The sequence below is a fragment of the Cynocephalus volans genome, chromosome 1 (assembly GCF_027409185.1).
Source record: "Cynocephalus volans isolate mCynVol1 chromosome 1, mCynVol1.pri, whole genome shotgun sequence".
NCBI classification, from domain to species: domain Eukaryota; kingdom Metazoa; phylum Chordata; class Mammalia; order Dermoptera; family Cynocephalidae; genus Cynocephalus; species Cynocephalus volans.
Window position 1 is genome coordinate 77,395,197 of NC_084460.1, and position 26,335 is coordinate 77,421,531.

Genomic DNA, 26,335 nt, shown 5'->3' on the forward strand with positions numbered 1-26,335 from the left:
TTTCCTTGTATTTGCATGTGTAATTGAGTATATTTTAAAAAGCACCTGTGTCTTGATTGTGAGGAAATCTGGTAATATTTCATCAAACATTTATTCTTAAGAATAAAAAATTAAAGTATTAAAAATAATTTCTTTATTAGTACATATATAGTAGAGCAGGAAATAAACACAAATATTACTTATAAAAATGCTTGGGAAGAACATTTGAAAGATGGGCTGAATGTCTTCTAGCCAGTTAATAGCAGAGAAAGAATTTAGTTTTGATAATTCACAAGCCAGCAACCATATCTCATCTCTTAACATGTAAATTTTATCTGTTTTCTAGAAAACGTGATATGTGAATTTTCATTTTATGTGTAATTTTGCACTCATTATTGGAAATTTTAGATTTTCTTTTTATCAAGTCTATTTGCTTTCTAAGAAAACTGTTTCCCCTGGCCAAAAGAATAATATATGCGTGCGTGCGTGCGTGCGTGCGTGTGTGTGTGTGTGTGTGTGTGTGTCTTTTTCTAGTCATCCTGCAAAACATGTAGACGTCTAGCTTCTCTCGGTAGAGTTCACTTAAAAATATTCTAACACCAGAACCCCAGGCTCATTAAATGGCTTAATAAGTCTTTTTATAAAATACACTTAACATGTATCTAATATCATCCTTAAAATGCTATCAGGAAAACATTACATTTTTATTACAAAGTATGTAATTTGTATCTCTTTTCCATTGAAATACCCTGAGTTAAATCAGTAAGGGGTTTCTTAAGTGATTTACAGGGTGCCTGCTTATTCTGCTTCTTCAGATGAGAGAAAACTTGACTTTTTCACTACAAACAAGCTTCTAGCCCATTATCAAACTGTGCCTGCTTTTAAGTTGACATTTAAGGACCCCACTGAAAAAAATCACAAAACTTACTAACTTAATTCTCGTGTTTGTAGAAAGAAGATGCCCAAGTGAATTGTCTTTGATTGCTTCCTATTTTCTTTATTTACTATTTAAAGTTCTACATTAACGGGCAAAGGGATATGAAAATCAACTACAATGTATATTGAGAAGTAAAATAAAAAAAATTTTTTTTCTAAGAAAGTTAAAAAATAAAGTTCTACATTAACTGGCCAGATTAATGATTTTAAATTTAAACTTACTGTTTTGATAGGATAGGATTGAATAATTGTATGTATTATTTTTTTCTTTTTATTAATGAGAAAAACAAAGTTCATTTTGTGAACTCTGCTGATGTGTATTTTCTTTGATGTTACAAAAAAGCATTGAAACTTACATTTGTTATGGTTCTAAATTGGATGGCAGTGCTAGAGATGACACTTATTATGGGCCTGTTTCTTAATCATTCCTCTTAGCACACTGGCCAGTTAGCTCAGTTGGTTAGGGTATGGTGTGGGTTTATTCCTCTTATCATGTAACTGAAGATGTCAACATGCATACATAGACTTTATTTGAAAGGAGCTGTGAATTCAAAGAGTATCTGTGCTTTCATTTATTGTATTTCCCCTTTTGGATTTGGAAGTGTCTAGGTCATTCAGAGCTTTTAATGGGATATGCAGTTTCTTACATAAGGTTTCTCTAAATGGCTGGCACAGAAAGAAATAAATAATGGGGTCCAGACATACATTTGCAGCAGATAGTAGCAGAGTGAATTCTTTCACATAGAGCAAGATTTCTTTTGACTGGCAGCTGTAATGAGCATCCATTTGACTCTGTGTGTAGGGAATTCTGGCAATGTGGTAAGGTATGAAACAGACAAAAAATACAAACACAATGCTGAATATGTTGCGGCTAGATTTCTTTTTGACTGAACTGGAATTCCTTCTGGACTTAAGGTGAGACTTAAAGATTTTCCTTGTGATAGCTGTATAGAAGATGATAAGCAAAAGAAACACAATCCAGAAAGTGCCCACAAAGATGTAGTTTGATGCTTTGTGCCACTTACGTCCCAATTCGTTTTTAAGTTCCATACATTTTATTCTCGTAACCTCCCTAACACTCTGGTTGGTCAGAATAATGTTTGGAATAGCGAGAAGGAGCAGGAGCACCCATACTATCACTGATAGAAGTTTGCTGTAACTCACTGACTGGATGAAAGAAGTCAAAAGAGGCTTTACGATTTTATAATATCTGTCAAAGCTGATGAGCCCAAAGAAGACAATGCTGACGTACATGTTGACATAGAAGAGCACGGCGGAGACCCTACAAACAAACACATTCAACTGCCAGGGGCCCAGGCCTGAGTCGCCAAGGATCTTGAAAGGAAAAGTCAGGCACATCAGAAAGTCAGCAACAACAATGTTCTTGAGATAGACAATGAAACTCTTGGAGCTGGGCACGTAAAAGAATATCCATCCTGACACTCCATTGAGTAGGATCCCCGCGATGAAGACCACAAAGTATAGTACAGGAATGATTTGCTGAATGATCAGGGGGTTCCGGGAGCAAGGCTCAGCTGGAGGTTGTCTAGTGGTTATATTGGTCATTCTGCAACTTCTGAAGGCGCAGGCCTGCAAAGACATGGGAACTAGTCACTCAAAGGTCACTTCTGGCCTCCAGGTCATTTGCCAAGTAGTAAAAGGAGGGACAGAGAATACAGTCAAACCTACCAAGTTCTTGAAACTAATTTTTTACTTTAATAAGTTAGGGTGTCCCTCCCTCCCTCCATTTCTTCCTTTCTTTTCTTTCTGTCAGAATAAAAAGGGAAGAGTGGAGCCAGTGAATGTCAATAAAGATAAATTGGAGAAGCTGGGAAATTTGAAAACAGTTAGGTAGTATGGAGACCAGTGTTTCCCTAAAATGATATTGTTTCCCTATAGAAATCCAAAGTTCTGGGAATTAATCATTTAATATTGGTTTAAAAGTAACAACTGTAAAAGCAGAGTTAATGTTTTATTTTTTTCAGAATTCTGTTTAAGATATTAGATTTTTACCTGTGTTGGAAATGTGAGTTTTTCCCCTAAAAGATAAATTTTAATGGATTCATAAAAATGACTCCTAATGTTTACATGTTTTTTAAAGAGCTGTTGAGACCTTACTTTTTTGAAAGCCTACCTTCCATGTATTCTGGACATAGGACAGTGTCCTACAAACATACACAATCAATGTTAACTGGTATTTTTGTTATGGAATTATGGGTACCTTTTCAAAATTGAGTTTTCCTGTTTTTTTTTTTTATTTCGTTGAAAAACTGACTTGCATTATTTTTATAAATTAGAAAAAACAAATAAATAAATGATGAAAGTACTGTAAAAAGTCCAAGAAATGCTTCCCAATGTACGTTCTAGATCTGCACTGTCCAGTATGGTAACCACTAGCCATATGTGGCTACTGAACTCTTGAGATGTGGGCAGTCCAGATTGAGATGTGTTGTATGTGTAAAATGCACACTGGCTTTTGTAGACGTACACCTGTCCCAAAGAAGAATGTAAAATATCTCAGTGTTTTTAACATTGATTACATGTTGAAATGATAATATTTTAGAAATATTCCATTAAATAAAATATATTATTAATCTTACTTTTTAATAAGAGAATTTAAAATTACGTATGTTGCTCAATTATGTTTTTATTGGGTTATGCTGTGCTAGGTATTCACCCAGAACTTTGTTTTGTTACGGGATCCTGTATATTCTTCACTGTTGTCAGAAATACTGATTTAGGGCAGAGGGAAGATTAGAACTTATTCAAAAGGTTATTTGATGCATGGAAGCAAATGTTTACTATCCATGTTGTTTGAGGGTAGTTCAAAAAGTTTGTGGAAGAATTAAAAGATAGTATGAATCCTTCCATGAACTTTTCAAAGACCCCTTGTATTTGAGTAATGCCAGTGTCCTTCAGTAGTCTGTCCTTGCTGTCAGGATAAAGTCCTAACTCTTTCACGTGAGCCTCCAGATCCCTGCTTCCTCCATCCCCAGCAAAGAGTTCCTTCCATCCTGAGCCCTCTTTCTCCTTTTAATTACATTATTCCCCTCATTTTGGGCCTCTGTACAAACTTTCTTTTTGTGAAAAACTGTTTGACTATCACTATCTTCATAGCTGGCTGACTTCTCTTCATTCTTGTGGTCTCAGCTTGGATGTCACTTTCGTTAGGAAGCCTCACCGTCCCAAGCTCAGCCGGGGTGGGTCGAGCGTGGGATCCCTTTGTGTGTGCTTGGAATTTTGTAATTCTGTATTTTTCCCATTACAACACTCTTCTCTCCAGCTCTTCTTGTTGTGCTTCTTTCACTACTGTAAGTTCCTCCAGAAGAGAGAGACCGTGTCATTTTTTACCATTGTGTTCCTAGCATAATATTTAGAACACTAGTTAAAATATTTGTAAAATAAATGAATATGCAATCTGGGAATACAAAATGGGAATGAATCTCTGCTCTTCAGATTTTTACGTCTAGTCAGGGATCATGGGACAGAGTTTGTGGAGGACAGTGGGTTCTGTGAGGTCAGAGAATGTATCTTTTTTATCTTTCTATTTCCGGTGCCTGTTTATACACAGTGAGTAACCAGCTATGTCAGTAAAATTAAGAAAGTGTGAGGAAGGGGAATTTGGAAGTGTGGACTATGAAATTCTGATGCATTCCACAGAACAAATCGTATCCATGCAGACTTGTGTGCTACTTCCTACATAAGGATTATCTTCTGTAATTTTTCCTTCATTTATGCCATATGACAAAACTAGAAATATTTATAGCCACTTAATTTTGCCAGTCTATGGACATACTGTGGAAGGAAAAATGACCCCAGATAACTTTCTCCATGAAGCCTTTTATCAGCACCTGTCCCTTCTCTTCCCCTCTGGCCTCCGTGGGCTCGGCTCTGGGCTTTGTGGGTTTGTATTCGATGGTGTCTTTGTAGGTCTTCTGTGGCCTTTTCACAAATAACCCTGTGTTGTATCACATGATAAGTGAGCGGAAGCACATTTTCCATTTTTAACTGTCCACTGTGACAGAGAGTCTGTGTCTAGGAAATAATTTGCCCTGTCTCCTGACAGATGGATTTTTGTGTAAAAGCCAGTCTCACAGAGCTTGAGAGAATGCACATGGCTGTATGACCCCAGGTCTAATCTGCTGTCCCAGTGCAGGCACACAACCCCCTCGGTCACTGTGCTGCACCTCTCACGGTCAGCATTCAGTATGTGTGGCATTCACTTGAGTTTAAAATACAAAGTAAAGAATTGTAGATGTTATTTTGAAGAAGATAAATATTAACTATGTAATATATAATTGTATAGTGAAGAATTTCCCAGAAATGATAATGAGACACAATCCCTTTCCTTATAAAACCTGTATAAAGTTGTTTTCTCAGAGTCTTGTGACATCTATATTTTTGAGTGGCAGTGTGTCTGCTTGTGGCCTGATGCTGCATGTTCAGAACCCTGCCCGCAGGTTTCTCAAAGTGCTGAGAGTCTGCACGTAACACCCGTGTGATACACACCATTGCCTTCTCCTTCCCCGCCTTCTGAAATGGAGTGATCCCTCATGGTCTGCTTGGGTCTTTTTCCCAGATGCTTTCTTGCTGTTTTGACAGTTGTGAAGCAATCGCAGGTGAGGATATGTTTTAGGGTGGAAGGATTTGAGACCTGCTGCTTGGGTTCTCTCTGCTGCCTGTGCCATACTGTTTGGTTCGATACAGCAGAGGCTCATGCCAAGGCAAACTTCTTCATTTTAAAGCAGTACTCTAAATGAGTAATGAGCCCAAGATAAGTTCTAGGATACTCTTGGCTGTAATTTTTGAGCTCTTAAGTATTGCTTTTTTTTAAAGCAATGGTGTAGATGGTAAGGGCATTCTGTCCTGTGGGTTAAGGTGTCTCAGAGTGTGGCAGCCGCGTTGATAGGGCAGATCAGACCAGATTCAGAGATATTCAGAGATTCAGTTATACAACAAAGGAACTATCTTAAGGCGAGGGCAATTATATATTAAGAATAAAAGGCAGGAATATATATTAGATGAAAAACAGGATGAGATCATAAAAAAAAACTCATGTATCATTATTGTAATATCTGCCTAGTCTTCTTTTCTTACCTTTTAGTGTAGAGATGATTTAATGTCCTGATAAAGGGGCCTACTGAAACTTGAAATCATCTCTCAAATGAAGGAAATAGTCACATTGATGCTGATATTATATAATAATGCAAAAGTAAATCAAAACCAAATTAAAAAACAAAACGAAGAATCTCTTGGTATGGCCTGACAATGTTCCCTTCCCCAGCCCAGGCTCTCAGTTGATTGACTCCTCCCAGCCAGCTTGTACCAGCCCATTGAAGATGAGAGACAGGCAACAGACAAAGTAATAGAAGGTGAAAAGGCCTGCTGGGTGATGATCAGCTGAAACACTGGGCATTCTGGTGAGCCAGTTTGTGGCGTCCGTGTTTGGGGAACCCTGCCTATGATAGTTGCTTACGGTGTTATCCTTGAATTTCTGTAGTGGAAGTGGCCATAAAAAAGAAAAATGTGGTCATTATGTTAACTTTGAGGCTTTAGAACATAAACAATGCTCGCTAAATTCTTGAGATTACATTTAAGAAAGAGTTCTATATGTGGCTAAATTTTTTTAAAAGGGATACTTCATATTGTAAGGCTTCAGCTTGTCTTAGGTGAAACTGTTCCTTGTTTCACAAATCCAGAAGAATGAGAATGAAATGGTATGAAATGTTTTAGCCTTTATTTACCATCACTTTGAAGCCTTTGGTAACATAGATAAAGAATGCGGCAGAATGGGATTTATGAGGCCCAGGCAGTTGATAAGGTATAATGGGCTCATCATGCAGACTGCTTTCTTCAAATCTTTTTTTTTTTTTTTTAAACATAGCTAGAAAGAATGTCGATGCCAAAGACTCAGTATCACCTAGATAGTGGGTGCACTTGTCCCTCAGTGTAAGGGAAGGTGTTAGTATCGTGCCGCATGAAGTGTTTTCAGTTGTCCAGTGTTACATGTAACCTCAGGGCTCGATCTGTAGACAGAATTTAATTGATACAGGGCTGTGCAAAGCCATGCTCACTCCAGACATACATTCATCTTAATACAAACATGCTTAGGTCGGCTGAGTTCATTGCTCATCTTCTGTGTAATTGTACACTGTGACCCATTTTTCTCTCATGTGTGGACCACCTTGCACCATTCTAATTGTGTCATATGTAATTCTACTTTCTCTGAAGAAGAGAAATTATTCCTTTATAGCATTTTGATGAAATTAACAAAGCCCTTGATAATAGGGTTTTTAAAAATTACCTTTTAAATTTTTTTGTGTAAGATGAGGTCTCCTTTCAATGAAGTAATTTTGCCTGGTGAGTGCTTGTCATCTTAAAGTGGCAAGAGTATTTCTTCACTAAGGAGCCTGTATTGCAGGAGAAAAATGAAGAGTTAATTAAGTTAAATGAATACCGGATTGTTTTTATGGGAGAGATTTACCTGTACTTATTTCATTCTGCTTGTATAATTGTGAAATATTTCAACATGTGCATTTGGTGTTGTTTTACTGTACATTCTCTTGGTTGTCAATATTGATGATTATTGATTTGGTTGGCAACTCTTGTGGGAAACTTATAAATTATTTGTTTGAGAATGTTGGGCATGAAATGTTTTTGAGTATTGGTTTATATTTTTGCCCTATGAATAAGGGTGTTCAAAACAGTTCATTAAATTACTGAATTTAACAATTGATCATTTTAGCCAGGAAATTAAAGGTTTTATTTGGGTTTCTTTTTTTAAAAAAAACTTTACCCTATTGACATTTTGGGCCTTATACTTTTTTGTTGTTGGGGTTTTTCTCTGCATTTAGGATGTTTAGCAACATTCGTGACTTCTGCCTACTGGATGCCAATAGCACCATCCCCCCCAAGTTGTGACAGTCAAAAATGTTTCCAGACATTGCCAAATGTCCTCTGGGGGACAAAATTGCCCTCAGTTGTTAACCACTGGTCTAATGAGACTTACGTGTGGTGCTTTGCAGAGATAACTCCGGAAAATCATATTGTCTAATAGGAAGAGGATAAGTTAGCAGAATGGGGGGTGGGTTTGGTTCTGCCTTGGTCTAGGTTGTCACCTTTTTGAATTGTTTAGACCAGTGCTTCTTAAACTTTAGTGTACATACATATCATCTGGGGATCTTGCTAAAATGAGGACTGAAATTCCATAGGTCTGGAGTTTGGTGTGATAAGTTGGTGGTCCAAGGACTGCTCTTTGCGTAGCGTTTCTTTTTATTTTCCCCCACATCCTGTACACGGGAGACGTTTAGTAAATGGTGAGGAGGGTGGAAAACTTGTTTTTCTTTCCTGTAGTTGGGACTCCAGACAGGAAAAAGTTACACTTTAGATAGATGGCTGTGAAATCTAAGAGTTTCTCCAGAGTTTATTTATTACAGGTTTCATTACAATCACCTCATCCTTGTGTCTTGGAAATGTAAAAGATATTTTATAGAAACCTACCGGAGAGCAAGTGATAACAATCATTTTAAACTTATCTAGAATATTTCTAAAAGATTATGAGATTCTCTTTAGAAACAAAACAAAGAGGGTAAGTTCTCTGTGGAGCAATAATGTATACGATCCCGTCAGTACTGAATATGTGCTGGTTGGGAATGATATACTTGGAATTGAGAATGTTGCTTGTTTCTTGGGAGGGGAGGAGGAGCCAGGAATGGGGAAGGGTGGTTGGACTTTAGCTGGATCTGATATTTTATGTCTTAAGTTCTGAATCAAATATGACTACTGTAACTATCTATTACCATTGGTGACTGGTGTATTGGTATTAGTAACATTAGTTTCTGCATTTTTATTTTTGTATGTTTGAAATAGTTCATAATTGCTATCAAATCACCCTTTTATCAGTACCCACATATGATGAGCAGTTTTCTTCCTGTTCTTTGTTCAGTTCTCATAAAGGAAACATCCTGATATTTCCTTCTCCCTCTTTCCAGTCCAGACTGGAAAGACAGCTTTAATCCATGGTGACCCAGACCTCTTAGTATGAGACCTTTTAGTATTTTCTAGCTGATTATTATATCAATAGAGAATAGTATAGATGTGTGTAGTCATTGTGTACCTTTCTAAACTTACTAAAGCTATTTTCTTACTACTGTTTTTAATCTCCTGTGCACTGATGTGTAACTTTTTTTTTTTTTTTGGTATCAATATGTGATAGCCTGCATAGTTTCCAGGGAATGTATGTGTGGGCTGCTTATTCAATATTGTGTTATGTATGTTATAACATTTTATGTCATTAAATGCTTTATAACATTTTATATTTTAAAAATATTTTATATTATTTAATAGTATTATTTAATTCTAAGTGTGTCATCAGGCTGCTAGCCTTTCTCATTCCATGGTGAGCTGGATATTTCAGAGCTCCTTGACTTTTGGCCCTGTCTCTCTCTCCCAATGTTGTGACTCCTTAGGGTTGGGTAAACAATGTCCTCTGCTTCTAGGACATAGACCTGTCCAGGAGGAAGTCATTATAAGCATGCCTGTTGATTTCACAGAAAATTCTTTTTCTGTAACTGCTTCCCCCCCACCACCCCCACTTGTTTCTCAGAAATCCAAAATCCTCCTTCTGTTTGGCTCCTGTGTTAGTCTGTTTTCTGCAGTTATAACAGAATACCGTAGACTGGGTAGTTTTCAAAGAAGAGAGATGTATTTGGCTCACATATCTGGAGACTGGGAGGTTCAAGATTGAGGGGCTGCATCTGGTGAGGGCCTTCTTGCTGTGCAATCACATGTCTGGAGAGTAGGAGAGCATGTAAGACAGTGAGGAAAATGGGGCCATGCTCCCGTGATAACTAACCCTCTCCTGTGATAATGGCATTAATCCATTCATGAGGTTCACCTCTTAAAGGTCCTATGCCTTAATACCATTACAATGGCAGTTAAATTTCAGCCTGAGTTTTGGAGACATTCAAGCCATAGCAGCTCTCTCAAATTCTCTCAGTGGCTGTCTTATCCCTGTTCCGTTCTTCCCAATGCCCCTGTCTGGGCTGTGCCCTCTCCATGCTCAGTCAGTGGGGATCTCACTCTTTTCCTTCATACAGAAGAAGGGAACCCCCTGCCCCTCATCTTTTTTCATCATCCTGAACATTTAATGTTCAGCACTCACCATAGTTTTCAGAAGCTGCCAGGGATCTAATTTCCAAGACTTGTCTTTTTCTCAGTTGTCCTGTTTCCTGACTTCTTTGCAGAATTTGATATTATTGATTTCCCCTTGTTTAAATCTGTTCCTTAGGTACATTATAGCCCCTGGCTCTCGTATATCCCTGATCCTTTTTCCTTTACCAAGACCTTTTGTTCATTTGCTCACTAAATCCATCAGAGCATGTTGCCAGGCACTGTGGGAATACACCAGGGAACTCTCAGGAAGTTTCTAGTCTAGAGGGAGGCTAAACAGAGTGGTACTTAAGGGTGTGACAAGGGCTACCACTGGAGTAGGAAGCATGGGAACACATATCCAGCTTCAGGAATGGTGTTATCAGAGCAACCTTTCTGGAGTATATGATAATGAAAATTGACAAATGAGTTGGCTTTAGCCAAGCAAAGAAGGGGAGGGAGGAGGTTTTGGGCAGAGAGGGCTATCAAGGCATCAAGACATGTGAGATGGTAGCACAGAGGAGGGACATGGATTGCCTGAGCTTTTGGGGTAAAGTGAGAGAGCCTTGCCTATTGCTGTTATTATTACTACCATTTTACAAACAAGGAATCTGATACTTAAAGTGATTAAGGAATTCATCAAAGGCAAATAGGGCAGCTCACACATGGCTAGATGGTATTCAAACTGTTTGACTCTAAGCCAGTGTTCCCTTACTCCTGAGAGATTATGGAGGCAACGTGTTTTGTGTGAGTATAAGCACGAGCATGTACAGGCCCTTCAGCATTTTGCTGGAGTCTCACCTTTAGGAGTCACTTAGCCAGTGTTTTTTTTTTCAGGAAAGGCATGTGCGTGGATATATATTTGTGAGTGTATATGCCATTTATTTGGTCTGGGTTTTAAGGTTCTGCAAGGTCTGGATGCCTTCAGTTTCTCCAGTTATCCTCCAGGCACCACAGTATAGAGAACCTCCTTTTATCTGCCTGTTTCCAGAGTGTCTAAAATGAACATGTTTCTGACTTTGATTTTGACTCAACTTTCTATCTCCTGCACTGATGTCCAAGGAGAGGTATAGAATCGAACCACTGATAATGGTGATTGAAATAAATAACATTAACCTGTAAATGGTGGGGAGACTTTTGCAGAGAGAAACACAGATCTGTTGCATGTGGTTTAGATGGAACACATGGATCCCTTGGGGTCTCTGGCGCGAGGAGGGCTCTGTTTGATGCTGCTTCTCAGCTTTGGCTAGTCTTCTCTGGCAGGAGATGTGAGCTCTTGACCAAGCCTAACATGATCCTCCTAACTCCTGGCCACTCTGGCCCCCTGACTTTACCTTCTGTTAGAATGTAGCAGTGACAAGCATGCATTAATGTAACGTATGATCGGGTGAATGCCATGGTCACATACTTGGAGGGTCTGTGCTAATGAGCTCTCAATTTAGAAATACCTGCATGCTCGTCTTAGGCTGAACTGCAGATACCTAAGAACCTCTTCTTCCTCCAAAGCATAAACTCAGCTCTTTCTTAGCAGCCTCCTGGCCTTCCTATTCACAAACCCTAAAACTCATGAAGATTAAAAATCTGAATTTCTGGTACAAATACAGACAACCCATGATTATATGTGAGAATGGGAGCTGGATAGATATGAATAATAAACTGACAATGTCCAAACCTAGCATTAACCTTTTATTCCAACCACTTCCCTCAAAACACTTTTAGCAGGGCCGACCCTGTGGTGCACTCGGGAGAGTGCGGTGCTGGGAGCGCAGCAGTGCTCCCAACGCGGGTTCAGATCCTATATAAGGATGGCTGGTGTGCTCACTGGCTGAGCATGGTATGGCCGGTCACAAAAAGACAAAAAAACCCCCCAAAAAACCCAAAAACACTTTTAGCAGAATTGTAGCAAAGTGCATGTCCGGCACATCTGGCACATCTAAGAACTCAGATATGTCTGCACTGTCTTGTGGTGGTGTAAGCAGATCTCGGGAGCTGCTAGCGGAGGGTGAGGTGTGGTGTGTACCCCTCATGACCTGTGTGGTCCTTTGCATGCCAATCTTTGGGGTCATGAGAATGGCCAACCATCACTAGCCTCCACACCAGGAATTGCATGTGGATAGTCAGGATGGATTTGTGGTAATTATTCACCTGTAATTTTTGGAATATTCCAGGATTTCTCCGCCAGGCACTGTTGATGTTTTTGTGTATATGTATGTTGTTGGATGCTTAGCAGCATCCCTGGCCTCTGTCCCACTATGTGCCAGTAGCACCCCATGACTTATGACAACTAGAAATGTCTCTAGACATTTCTAAATGTTCTCAAGTTGAGAACTATTGGAATAGCCCTTTAATGGTATGTTTATTTGGTATCATTCCGATACAGGAAGAGAATTTAGCTCTCTTGTTGGTGCCAAACCTTAACTAAATATTGAATTACTCATCAGCAATTAGTAATCCATATGCTGAAGTCTAAGAATATGAACTGGGTTTTATTTACTGCTCTGTTGAAATGGGGGGCAGACAGTGCAGCCAAATGATTAAAAGCATGCATGTCAGCGGGCCTTGGTTAGAAGGCTCACTTTCTTAAGAGCTGTGATATTGTGATAGTTACTGAGTGCCTCTGTGTATCTCTAAAACGAGGAAGTAGCAGGAACCTCATAGGGTTCCTGTTCCTATAGGAATCAAATACTTGGTGCCTGGCAGTGCATGAGTCAGCTGACAGCAGAACGAGCAAATGCCTCTGGGACTTTAAGTCTCCTAGTGCTGCTTCTAGGTCAGGCTGCCACCCAGTTTCCCCTACTTCTCTACATTTATTTAGGTTAAAGTTCTTCTGTACTGATACATAGCGCTGTGGGAAGCACGGGAGACCCTTTGCAGGGTGCTCTGAGCTTCCTCGGGCATGTGGCCCAGCAGTGCTTGCTCCGGGGACATATTGGGGGAGGTTTTGCTTCTGACGGCCCATCCATTCTGGTCATGGGAAGTGGCCCTTGGTGATGGGGAGTATGCATGAAGTCCAGAGCATGTCAGCAGTCCACGCAAGCCTAATGTCTGATGACAGTGTCACAAAACTCTGAATAATTCCTGCCTTCAGAGTTTTGGGAACTGATTCCTTTCTCTGTCTGGAACTAGGTTAAGCTGCCTAGATTCCTGAATTTTTTCCAGCCTGTTCTTCTGCAGCATTGTTTTGGAATACAGGGCTTTATTCCCTGGGGCCAGGCAAGGAAATGAGTTTTTGACCTCTTTTTGCCTCACTGGGATGGTGTTTGCATTTCTCAATTAGGCAAGCAGTACTCTGATGTTCAGTTATGAGGCTTAGGCCATTAATGGATATTTCTTTGCTGTGGGGGTAGAGAACAGATTTCCATTTCTGAGAAAGCAACGGCTTTAACACTTAGCTGAATGTCAACCACCTGTATGTTTGTTCAAGACTCAGGCTTATATAGCCAAAGGAGATGAATATAAATATCCAGGACATTAAGTGGGAGTGAAAATACTGTAAAGAAGAGATTCCCGTGCATTTTTTAACCCACAGTTTTATGTACTTCCTCCTTATTTTGTGTACCAGTCCCTATTGATGGGATCTGTAGTCTTTGATTTTTAAAAAATATATTGGGACGATATCATATGAATTGAGTAATTCTAAAATTAATTTGTATTTTATTAAGCACACATGCGGCAATGGAGCAACTATATTCATTTCAAACTCCTTAGGACTTAAGTGTGAAAATGCGTTTTTTATGCAGCTTAAAGATGATGCTCAGGGTGCATTTGAAATCACACTTTCAATTTTTATGAGTCCTGGGACCCCAGGTTGGGATTGTGTCCTTTTCAGCCCATTCCATTTGTGATTATTTCATCTTTCCGATGGATTTCAATAGCAGTCAGTCAAGTATGCTACAAGAAAATCGTCCTACGTCTTTCCATGCCCCATGGGAGCTATTGGAAGTCATTTCATTATTGCTGCAGATATAATGTCTGTATATATTTTTTTTAAAAATCTGATAATAACAAGCACTTCTATTCCATGCACTACATGGAAGCAGTTTTATGCTTGTGATTTTCTTGGACCATGTGAAATAGGCCAGGACCAGTTATGTTTTACTTTTTTTTTTTTTTTTTTTTTTGGATACAGCCTATATCTACTCCTTCTAATGTTTCTGTGAATGTTTTTGTTTTTCTTCTTTGTATTTTCAGTATCTCTCTCTGTCTAGAGGCTACTTCCCTTAAAGCTATAAACCCATTCAGAGTCCTTTATAAAACAAAGTAAAAAATCTGTAGGTCCAGAACTCATGACACCCTAGTAAAAAAACTTGCTCAAACTGTTTCCAAACCTCTGCAGATAGAGAAGTAGTGATACCTCAGTATCAGTAAGCACATCCTGTTTATAAGTATCATTGCTTGCTAAAGGGAACCAGGGCTCCTTGGAGAAATGACTGATTTCAAATAGGACAGAAAAAATATGAGGTGAGTTGAGACAGCTTGTAAGCAGAAAACCAGGAAGTGCTCAGAACCAATGGGGAAATGCTAGAAAAGGAAACTGGCTTGAAGGCACTTCTCAATTTGGTACAGTCTGGGCATTAACAAGAATGATAGTAATGAAAATACGTTGAAAAACCAAATTCAGGAGTCTATAGTGATATTAAAAATGCAAATTTAAAAAGGGAGTACGAACATGGGAAAGTTCTTGTTTACAGAAGAATGTCAGCTAATAAAGGTAGAAGGAATGATGCAGTTAGGAAGTCACCATTTTGCAAACTCAGTGTGACAGTTTATCTGGACACCAATCTTCAGTAACTGCCAAAAGCCATTGGGTAAAAGTTTGTGGGAGAACAGAATCTTCTAGTCTGAAAACAGACTCCCATATCATTTACAGTAATAAAAAAAACCCCAAAAACATTGTATCTCTACAGCAGGGATATTTGGTGTTCACTGAATGATCAAACTTAACCAAAAATGGGGTAACCTGACGTTTTGTGCCTCCTGATGTGATGCAGTTAGATGTACAGCGCATAGCTATGCAATACCGTATCAAAAAGCCTCTTATGGATGAGTGATCGGACAAGCTCAGAATGTGGAACATTCTATAAAACCACCAGCCTAGACTCTTAAAAAAAAATTAATGTCGTGAAAAACAAACGTGATGGGATGGGAGGGGGCAGATTAAAAGAGGCCAAGGAGAAGTAATGTACAGAATGAGTCATGATCGTTGATTTCTGAGAAGTAGCTATAGAAATTATTTTGGGACAATTGTATAAATCTGAATACAGACTCGGCATTAAATTATATTACCAAATTAATATTAATCTTCCCAGGAATATTAATAGTCTGATTAAACAGGAGAATTTTTTTTTCAGAGATGCATATTGAAGTATTTAGGAAGGAAGGGTTATGATTGCCTGCAACTTATTTTCAAAATGGTTCAGTAAAAGAAAACAAAGTGTATGTGTGTGTATATATACTTGTATATACATATACTTTTTTTGCTAACATATATTACAGTATATATGCATACATTTATGTATAGATACTTGTATACATACGTGTATGTATTATATGTACATTAGTTTTAAGGGAAGGGTCCTGAGCTCAGTGCCTGACACATAACAAATGCACAGGAACAGTCTCCAAGACTTCTTGCTATTTTCTTTCCCTTTCCTTCTCAGTCACCTTTGGGGATCCTCTGCTCATCATTCAAATTGGTATTCCTTGTTCTGTTCTCTGCCATCTTCTTTTCTCTTTCTACTTACTCTTCTAAGCCGAAGTAATTTTTATTTAAAGCATTCTCTAAAACCATCATCTGTGAAACAACGTTTTTCTTTCATCTATCAAATACTTCTTTGCACCTGTTACTCGGCAGCATGCTTAATGTTGGGGATAAAGCAGTGAAAATCACTGACGTCATTCCTGCTCTTGGAGCCGAGGCTGGTGGATCTGGCATCCAAGCAGCCTCTTCTCCCTGCCTGCCACCTCCAGTCTCTGCAGACCTGGGTCACAGGTAGCTTTGAATGTTGAGGAGCGGGCTGCCTCACCTCACAGGGAAGTGCTCTCACAACGGCCAAGTTAGTGACGCCACACCAGGCTGCCCTGTGCCTTGCCGGTCCTCGCACTTGGTGCCAGTAACTGCTGCTCGCTGGGAGCTTTGCTGGCACCAGATAGAGATCATGCTCATTGCTTTTGAAAGTAGTTTTTCTTTTCAGTGGAATCTTTGATGCTTTGAAAAACTTTATGTAACATAAGCTAAAGCACAACACAAAGAACCCAGTGCCACCTTGAGAGCGAGAACGCTGCCAGTACTCTTGCACCTCATTCCTTTTCCTCCCCACACCCATCTGCCTTCCTCTACCCAGAGGTAGCACTGCCCTGAATTTTTGTTTTTCATTTCCTACCTTTTAAAACAGGTGATTTGCATCCATATGTACATACATTCCTTTGTGAAAATCATTCATGATGTGTGCAGTCCTCCAGGACTTTAAAAAAAAATCCCCTACTCAGCATTATGTTTCTAAACTTAATCAGTTTGCTAAAGGAACTGTAAGTATTTGGTAAAGATGAATATTCACTCACCTCTTTGCCGAGAATTTTAACTCCTAGGGATATGCTCTAGAAAATTCTTATGGGTGCGTATCGGGAAACACACACAGGAATAAATGCTCATGGAAGTGCTGTTTGTAATAGCAAAAATGTGGAAATTGCCCAATTTATTACTGACAGGAGAATGGGTGAGAATCCATTATTTATTCAGTGAAATTTTATGCAGCAGTGAAAATGAACGAACTGCAGCTACAACTTTTAGAACCTCTAGCAGTCCTGACAAGATAGAAGTTACCCCCGTTTTAATGGTTGAGGAAACCGGAGTGTAGAGAGCTTGAATAAATTGTCCAAGGTATTGCAGCTAGTATGAGGGCACTTTGAAAAGTTCATGGAAAGATTTGCGTTATCTTTTAATTCTGTTTTTCCATGAGCTTTTTGAAGTCTCTTGTAGAACTGAGATTTGAATCTGGATCTTTGCTATTCTACAGCCTTAACCAATAGGGAATATTGCATCCTTTTAAAAATACTTGTTTTTACTAACGTGTCTGTTCTACTGTGTGGGGAGAGAGCTTTATATTTTCACCTAACCCAGCAAAAGGGTTATAGTAGGTGTTGCATAAATTTCTTATTTTACACAGGAAGAAAGCAGATGAAGGGAGCTCAGTGGGTGAGCAAGTTCCCAGAGATGGTGGCCAGAGCACCTATGCCTGGGACCCAGGTCTTCCAAGCCTCAATGACTGTAGCATCTGTCCTGTACCTTCCTATTTTGGTGGTAGCCTCCCCTCTAGTAGGTGACTGGGAGAAGCCTGGCAGAAGTAATGTCTGCATAACTTGGACTGTCACTGACCTTCTTCCCAAGTTCTCAACTGGGGGACACCATTGCTTTTCTGGTGGGTAGCTGAACCCCCCTCAGCTGTGTGACTCTTGCCTGTTGTATGCATCTGTCTAGCCTGTAGCTGCAAAAGCGCCAGTGAGGTTTCTCCTATCTCTTGAATATCACTGACATGATTAGCTTGTGGCAAAAGTGCAGGTGTGTTTGTGCAGGGGGAGGGTGTGGAGAAAGCAGGGCAGCAATTACTTGGTGCCTTTGGCAAGTAAACAGATATTCACTGTAGATGTAGATTATTGAGCTCCTTAGGCATTTAGGTCCAGCGGAAGAAAAATTCAAAACAAAAAGCAAAAGCTTAACTTCCTAGCTACTCATTTGAGCTTTTCTGTAGTCTAGCGCCTGGCAGAACTCTGAGAAAGTACCTGTTTTTTTCTCTGTCCCAGTAAATCATGAAGGGCTTCTGGACCTTTGTAAACTGGTGGTGCCATAGGAAGGGTCCTGCAAGGGTAACCAGCTGAGTTTTGTCAAGCACCACAAAGGAGAAGTGGGAATGCCGAGGTGAATTTGCTTTCACACTGTCACCATGGTGGGGTTGAAGTCCGATTGTATAAAAATCTAAAACAAACTTACTGGCGCAGAAGTGCTTGGAGCCCTGGCCTCTGCCTGTGATTGTCTATCTCTGGCACCTTTGTGTGGCTGTGTCATGCTGGTGTCTGTTAAGATGTCACCTTTTCAGGGAGGCCTTCCCTGTTCACAGTGTGTAATGCAACTACATCCCTGCCTAGCATTCTCCGGCCTCTCACCGGATTTGTCTTTTCTTATCTCTCTCCATTGTTTAATATAGTATTATTTATTTTTCAACTTATTTTCTCTCCTCTCTCTCCATTCCTACATTCAACCTCCCTTAAAGGTAAGAACCTTCTGTAGTCTAGTGCCTGGCAGAACCTTTGTGAGAACAGAACTTATTTCTCTGGTTCACTGCTGAGTTAGGGGGACCTATAATATTGCCTGCTATATAGTAGAAGCTCAGTGAATATGAATTGAACTTATGAATGAATTTATTTATACAACTTGGGTCAAATTAAGGACTTGATTTCCTTAACTGATTGTTTTAAATGTTAAGTGATGAGTCTGTTCAGGACTTATGGGTTTTAAAATATGTCCTTCTATTCTGAACTGTCACTTTCTATGTGCATAAAAGGTTAAAATATGTAAATATTGTTTTTTGGTCTTTGGATTATAAAATTGGAATAATCATAATCCTTGATCCATGGCTCATTCTTATCATGCAATATTCAAGCAAGGTTGACTTCTTAAAAATTTATTTTGGTATTCTTAATGGTGTTAATAATCACCCTCAAATTCCATCACTAAAATAAAAGCCAAAATCTTGACAATAAGCAGCTACATGTAACTGAATGGTCTATTTTCCCACTCCCATGCCACCTTCTTGGCTGCCTTCATTTCACATGACCCAAATCTTGTTTTGAGTCTTTCATTTTCCTGTTGTATACAGTTTTGTACATCTATATGTATTCCTAAAAGTGTGTATGTGCATGTTGTATGTATATACTGTGTATGAAATTATGATTTTTAAACCATATGTAATCTTTTAATGATTTTGTATATATCATACTAACGTATATAAATATGTAAAATCTGATTTTAAATGTATTTTATACACATATCATCCATGTTATTACGTGTTGCTGTAATTCATTTGTTTTGACTACTGTATAGCATTCTGAATTGTCATCATACCACAGTTTATTCATTGAATTTCTTATATTTGGGATGTTTCCAGGTTTCTGTCCTTGTGAATCATGCTGAAATGTATATTCTTGTTGCCTATTGATGGATACGTGAAAGAGTTTCTTGTGGGTATAAACCTAGGAATTAAATTGCTGAGTCATAGAATATATGAATACTAAACTTTAAGGGATAATTCCAAATTATTTCCCAAAGTGGTTGCACCATTTTATATGCCTAGCAATAATGTGTGATAATCCCATGGACTTAAATCCTCTCTAACATTTTATCTTTACAGATTTTTAAATTTTTGGTTATGAAATGTTACTACTTTGTGGTCTTGCTTTGCATTTCCATGATCAATTAATGACATGGGCGTGTCTTCATATGATCACTGGCCATTTTAATGAAATGGTTTGTCACATCTTTTGCTTATTTTTTAGTTGGGTTGTTTGGGCTCTTCCTGATTTATGGGAATTCTGTGAATATTGTTGGTACCCTCTTTGGTGGGTGTGTGTGCTGTATATAGGCCTCCTAGACTATAAATTGTCTTTTTCATTTTTAAAGTTATATTTTGCCCAATTTTAAGAGTCAAATTGTCTTTTTTTTTTTTTTCTAATTAGTGCTTTTTGTATCTCAAGAAAACTTTTTGTATCTCATAGTCTAGAAGAGTGGTTCTCAAAATGTGGTCTGTGGAACTGTGGGGTTTTCTGACACCCTTTGGGGGGACCATTAGGTCAAACCCATTTCATAAGAGTACTGCGATGTTATTTGCCTTTTTCATTGTGCTGACATGTGCAGTGATGGTGCAGAAGCCGTGGTGTGCCGGTGCCTTAGCACAAATCACTGCAGAGCACCCAACTCTCCTCTGCTATTGTATTCCTTATTGCCATGCAATCTTAAACAAGAAAAGAAAGAGCAATTTTACTTAGAAACATCCTTGAGAAAGCAAGCAATACAAATTATTAACTTTATTGAATCTTAACTTTTATGTATGTGTCTTTTTAATACTTTGTGTGACAAAAATAGGAATTTTGTGTAAAATACTTTTGTCACATGTATTGTCTAGAGGAAAGAACACTAGTGTGATTAAGTTGCCTTGAATTAGATGCTTTTTTCATGGAACATCATTTTTACTTGACAGAATGGCACACAAACTATAGTAATTCAGACTTGGGTATTTGACACATATTTTGTCAAAAATGAACATTTGTTGACAATAATCAAGTTCAAGCTTTCAAACGAAAAACAGAATTTCGGAAAACTTGTATTTGCCTTTGTTGAATTTCACAGCATTCCAATACTGAAACAGATCGGTGGCAATTTTAATATGATTTTTTGATACTGTACAATGAATAGTGTCTGCATTTACAAAGTTCGGCATGAATGTATATTCTCCAAAAGACAATAAGCAGCTACATGGAACTGAATGGTCTATTTTCCCACTCCCATGCCACCTCCTTGGCTTCCTTCATTTCACATGACCCAAATCTTGTTTTGAGTATTTCCTTTTCCTGTTGTATACAGTTTTGCACATTTATATGTATTCCTAAGCATGTGTGCATGTTGTATGATATACATGTGTATCAAATTATGATTTTTAAACCGTATGTAATCTTTTAATGATTTTGTATGATGTTATAAAATCAAGCATGGGTAAAAGATCTATTCAAAAATCCAGACAGACCAAAGATTTCAGTGTAACAAAGTATAAAATATTCAGATTTTGGATTTGACACTGCAGTCATGCTTTAAGAAACCACCGCTTACTACGTTTTGGTGTGGTATCAAAGAAAGTCCAGAATGCTATTAAAATAGTCCTTTCTTTCTTTATTATTATCTGTATGAGACTGGATTTTCTTCAATGTACATTAACCAAAACAATGTTGGAATATGAGAATCCAGCTATCTTCTCTAGGTCAGATGTGTAAGAGATTTGCAAAAACGTAGAATAATGCCATATTTATACATAAAAATTTAAAAAATATATGGTTATTTTTCATAGAAATATGTTATTTATATTAACATATGGTATTTTAAAATTAGATGGATAGTTTATAACTTTCACAATTTTATTTATTTTTTTGGTGGCTGGCAGGCATGGGGATCTGAACCCTTGACCATGTAAGTTTCACAGTTTTAATCTCTAGTATAGTGGATATGCATAGATATAATGCACACAAACAAAAGCTCTTTGGGGTCCTCAGTAATTTCTAAGAGTGAGAGGGATCCTGAGACCAAAAATTTGAGAGTTCCTGGCTATAACATATTTAACTGTATTCCCTAATAAGAGGGGTTTTTTTTGGTGGTTGGGGGTAGGGGGGGTCGATTTGCTTGTTTTAACAGTTAAGCCCTTTATCTGTACTGTACTGGACATCTGTAAGTACCAAAGAAGACACTAGACTTTTATGAAGAGTAGGTAGATTAAAAAATATGTAAAACTTCACAGCCCATCATCGTAACTCATACATGCCAGATAACTTTCACTTCACTTTCTTCTTGACCTTTTTGTAAGGTTGTTTGGTTATCCATCCACCCACCAAACATGTGAATCAAGCAAATACAGCCATCCCTAAGTATCTGTGGGGATTCCAGGACCCCAGTGGATACCAAAATCCTCAGATGCTCGAGTCCTTAAATGAAAATGGCATATCGTTTCTGTATAACCTACATCTCCCGTGTACTTTAAACCACCTCTAGATTACTTATGATACCTAACACAATGTGAATGCTATGTAATTAGTTGTTATATTGTATTGGTTTTGATTTGTATTATTTTTAATTGTTGTATTATTATTCTTTAGTGGGCGTATGTGTTGTTTTCCTGAATATTTTTGAGCTGTGATTTGTTGAATCTGCGCATGGGGAACCACAGATCCGGGAGGCAGACTATAATAACATCCCTCTTGTCTTTCTCCTACCTCTTTTTGTACATTGCTACCACCTGTGCGGCTCACAGGCCCTGACCTAGGAGTTCAGGTTTTCTAGCTTTCAGGCCAGGAAGGAGTGGTATAATTGTTTAAAGTGTAGGTCACTTATGGCAGTAGGTACTCAGGGGACATATGTTGATAGATGCTCACTACCTGTGTACTGGCACGATGCCCAGTTTTCTGTGGCAGTGATAGCAGGCAAATTGGGAGAGGTTTTATTTCCCCTTATTTTTGTGATTCTTTTTGTGTCCCCTGCATCTCAGTTTACAACAATTTCCTGTGGGATTTTACTCTTGTCAGGACTACCTCTAACTTAATAAGTTATTAGCAGAGATGGGAAGGGAATTACATTTTTATTGAAGGGCTGCTCTGTGCCCTGTACTAGCATGTCTCATTTAGTATTCCTGCAGCTCTTTGGGGCGATATCATTGTTTTTTACAGTTAATGGGACAGAGGAGGAAGAGTCAAAGAGGTGAAAGCTAAAAAACAAAACGACAACTTGTAGCTCAAGGTCACAGCTGTTCATCTGCTAAGATCCTCCTTTTTCCACTATGCCAGATGGTCTCTATAAAATCTTAGTCCCAATAATATTGACTGTTTTGTACAATGTGATTATTGCTGTTGTTATGTAAACAGCTGTCAAGGAGCCAACCAGTCATACATACTCTTGCATCTCCAACTTGTATTTATATATAAATCACGATTTTTAACAGACATGGTCCTCTCCTTAGGTCAGAGACAAGGGAGAGGGTAGGTGAAGGAGCCAGATCCCTTTTTTCTTTAAGTCCCATCCTTGGCCTTTTTTAGCTATGTGATCTTGTTTGAGTCACTGAACCTCTGTGGACCCGTTTCCTAATCAGTGAAACAGACTCAGTAATAGAAGTCCTTTCCCACTGTCATTTGGTTGCTGGAAACACGCAGCGAAGTGACAGTAGCTCTGTAAAGGCTTTAAGAATGGAGTAGGGTACCCATGGGAGTTTTAGTAACTTGGGATTGCTAACTAGAAGTCTTGGATCTCATGATCATATAAAAATTATGTAAAATATCATTAGTGGTTTTCTCCTTACCCCTTGACCTCTGGGGTTGCTTTTTGAGACTACGTCTCTTTTTAATTAGGTTGAGTCATAAAATCGCTGATATTTGACATCTTTAACCTAAAAAAATGACAATTTCATATAATTAATGCTAATACATTTAAAAGTTATTAGTAAAATGACAAATTGATGATAAAAAAATCTTTATCAATATGAAAGGGGATATGGCAAAAAGCAGAAAATAGCTTAGATTTTGGTTATGTTTTTCAAAACAAACTTTTGCTCTGAGTTTTCTTTCTTAGGCTGTCTTGATTCCATGTGTTGATTCCAAGCAGCCTGTGAAGTGTTTTGTGTTGAGGAAGCACTAAAGGCAGTGAAGTGTCTTCCCCTGTGATGGGTGGGGCTGATGTGGAGCGTTGGCTGCAACAGGGATGGGAGTTGCAAGTGCTAATCTTATTTTAATTATATTAACTGGGGATATATTTTGTTTTGTTTTTCCTTTTGTGAATGCTTGAAGTGGAGAATACTGGCAAGAAAGTTGGTAGATGTGAAAATGAACTGGAGAATCTTAAGAGCTTGTGTTCTCTCCATTTAGAGAGCCATTTGTACAGAACAGTCACAGTTTTTTAAAAATACTAAATTTAGTGGTTTATAAAATTTTTCAGTGTGTGGGGGGGTGAGGTTTATAAATTATTCTCTAAAGCTCTCTCTTCCCTCAGTTGCAATGTTCTTATAACTTCTCCAGAAAATGAGGCTCTTTTTAAAAAAAAATTTGTTTTTTGGGGGGCAGGGGGCTGGGAAATAAGTTGGAGTGGATTGTAAGCATGAATTAAGTTTTAAAATTATCTATTAGCCAAGATTTCATGGAATTTACTATGTAATATCTAGAAAAACAATAGAATAAATTTTACAAGTTATACTTTTTTGTCCTTGCCACCCACAGGTTAAAACTAAAAACACTATGAATGCTTGATATTTAAATATTTGTTAAATCTCAGAGGAAGAAATAAGAAGTTACAAATCAAGGAAATGAAAATCAAGACCTAAGACATTAATAAAAAAATAGTAACTCTGAGACCTACTTAATTTCTAGTTGTTTTGTTTAAAAATAAATTGTGGCTCACCATTAAGTCGATACCAGTAGCTCAGGCATTTGTTTCTGGGAAGACTTTAAGAGCTTCCTTGCATGAAGTACTTCATGTTTGGTTTCAGTTTTTGTGGGGTTGTGGTCTTTTGTGTTCTTAAACTGAACCTTCTGTTTTTTTCTTTTCTTTCTTGAGCATTTTAACTATTTATTGGACTGCCTTTGCTCTGAGGATTATATCATAATCAGCTATACTGATCCACTTTACCATTATCAAATACTCATTTTTAACTTACTATCCACATACACACAGTGCTGTCCTATAAAAGGTTTACACATTTTTTAAGATAGGAATTTCCTAATGCCTAATATACGAGCCCCATGGAAGAAAATTGAGCTTCATCAAATTAAAAAAGAATATTTACAGAGAAAATTTACTGGACTTAGTTTATTTTTTGAATTTGGAAAAGTCAAATCTTACCCTAAATCTGTCACTCTATTCATTAAAAAAAAGAATTTAGGAAGTCAAGAGCACAAAAAACTATTTTACATTGGAATCATGAATATACTTTAAATATACTCTGCATTGGATGGAATTTTCTTACTTACCATTTTTTTCCAGTCTTTTCTGATCTCTGTAGGCAAGATTGGATCAGCAACTGAATATAACATCTGGCGTTGAAGGAAATAGACTCTGCTTTCTGGTTGGACTGCTGGTGTGGACCAGTGGGAAATGCTGCATTAGCTCTGAAAACCAAAACATTTAAAGTGCTTTCTGAAATGTTGACATCTTGCCAAATGCTTGAATGTCAAGTGCTACAGATGTCCAGTGTTCTTTGGAGCCCAGCTCTAATATGTGCATGTATCTGATTTGGATTTGCTTAGTGTTATAAATTATCAAGGCCTGACCAAATAGTAAATAGTATGAAACCAGGTATGGAGAGAGAGAGACCCAGCAAGTGAGAGCTCCAGCAGGGGGAGGATAGGTTTTTCCCATGCTGAGTTGTGACTTATCCATGAAACTGTTGTAATAATAGCTTCTGTATTTATTGCGAAGTATTTTCAAGTTGTAATTCACATGGGTTCAACTAACTCCTTGAAACTTGTTGTAAAACTGAAAAATATTTGAGAGTAAAACATACCTGCACATTTCCCACTTTCAGTACCAGGGGAGGAAGCAGGAAGGCCATGCAAGTAGGTGTTAACCTGAGAGACTTGATCAGTGCAGGGCAAGATAGTTATCGAAAGAGAAGAGACATTGAAAGGATCCCAAGATTGTCTCCTTTGGAACGTGGGTGACTTACTTTCCTGGCCTCACCCTGTTCGAGGGGTGGACTTGATGCATGAGGGTGCCCTGTCTACTCCAGCTTTTATCGTGACACATTCCCAACCTTGAGCTGGTGCTTGTGGGTTCTGATACTTCTTCATTTTACACCCTCAACTTAAATCTGGTTTCCAAGAACCCTGTTTCTGTCCTGGGTTATTACTAGACCCTAATTTCTGGATATTTTCTTATTTAACAAGTTACTTCTGGGGTCCTTTACTCTTAAATTATGCTCTGGTTTAACACAATCACAATGCTAATGCACCTCTCAAGAGGAAGGGCCCAAGTCTCCTAAACTCTTATCTACTTTACATTCATCCAGTTTAGGACCTTTATCATCAGCTCTACTCATTTTACCAGTTTCTTCTCCTCTGTCCTAAAGAAGTGTGTTCCTTATCAATTATGCCTGTTACTATTATCAAACAAAATAAAACAAAATCAAAAGCTCAGTGCTCTCCCTTAACCTTAAGTCCCCTTTATTATCAACCATCCAGTCTGTAACTTTGTCTTTATCCAAACCTGTTGACAGATGGTCAGCATTGCTGTCCCCACTCTCCTGTTCACTCTGCGATCTATTCCACTCTCACTTCTCTGCTCAGCACTTCTCTCAACTGCCCAAAGTCCTCTTCACTGCCCATTGTTCAAAGCTTCCACCCCTCACCCTACTCTCCAAGTTAGTTACGGTGGAGCAACGGCAGTGTGAGATGTGCATTTTGAGGGGGTTAGACCATGTCCCATATCCAAACACACCACCTGTTCTCCCTCCCTGGGCCTTTGTTAGGCTGTTTCCTC

The 26,335-nt window shown here is 38.4% G+C and overlaps 2 protein-coding genes across 2 annotated transcripts in view; one reads left to right on the forward strand and one right to left on the reverse strand.

Annotated features, from left to right (window-relative positions):
* MED12L (mediator complex subunit 12L) overlaps nt 1-26,335 on the forward strand; it is a 320,736-nt gene that overhangs the window by 120,435 nt on the left and 173,966 nt on the right. The window lies entirely within an intron of this gene.
* P2RY14 (purinergic receptor P2Y14) lies at nt 1,180-24,934 on the reverse strand. Its single transcript, XM_063098462.1, has 3 exons — nt 24,829-24,934; nt 7,220-7,325; nt 1,180-2,505 (listed from the first exon to the last, which is right to left on the reverse strand). Exon 3 carries the CDS (start codon nt 2,479-2,481, stop codon nt 1,465-1,467), a length of 1,017 nt encoding a protein of 338 aa, XP_062954532.1. The 5' UTR covers nt 2,482-2,505; nt 7,220-7,325; nt 24,829-24,934; the 3' UTR covers nt 1,180-1,464.

Coding starts and splice junctions, on each gene's coding strand:
- P2RY14 (XM_063098462.1), bottom strand. CDS start 2,481: ATGACCAATATAACCACTAGACAACCTCCAGCTGAGCCTTGCTCCCGG.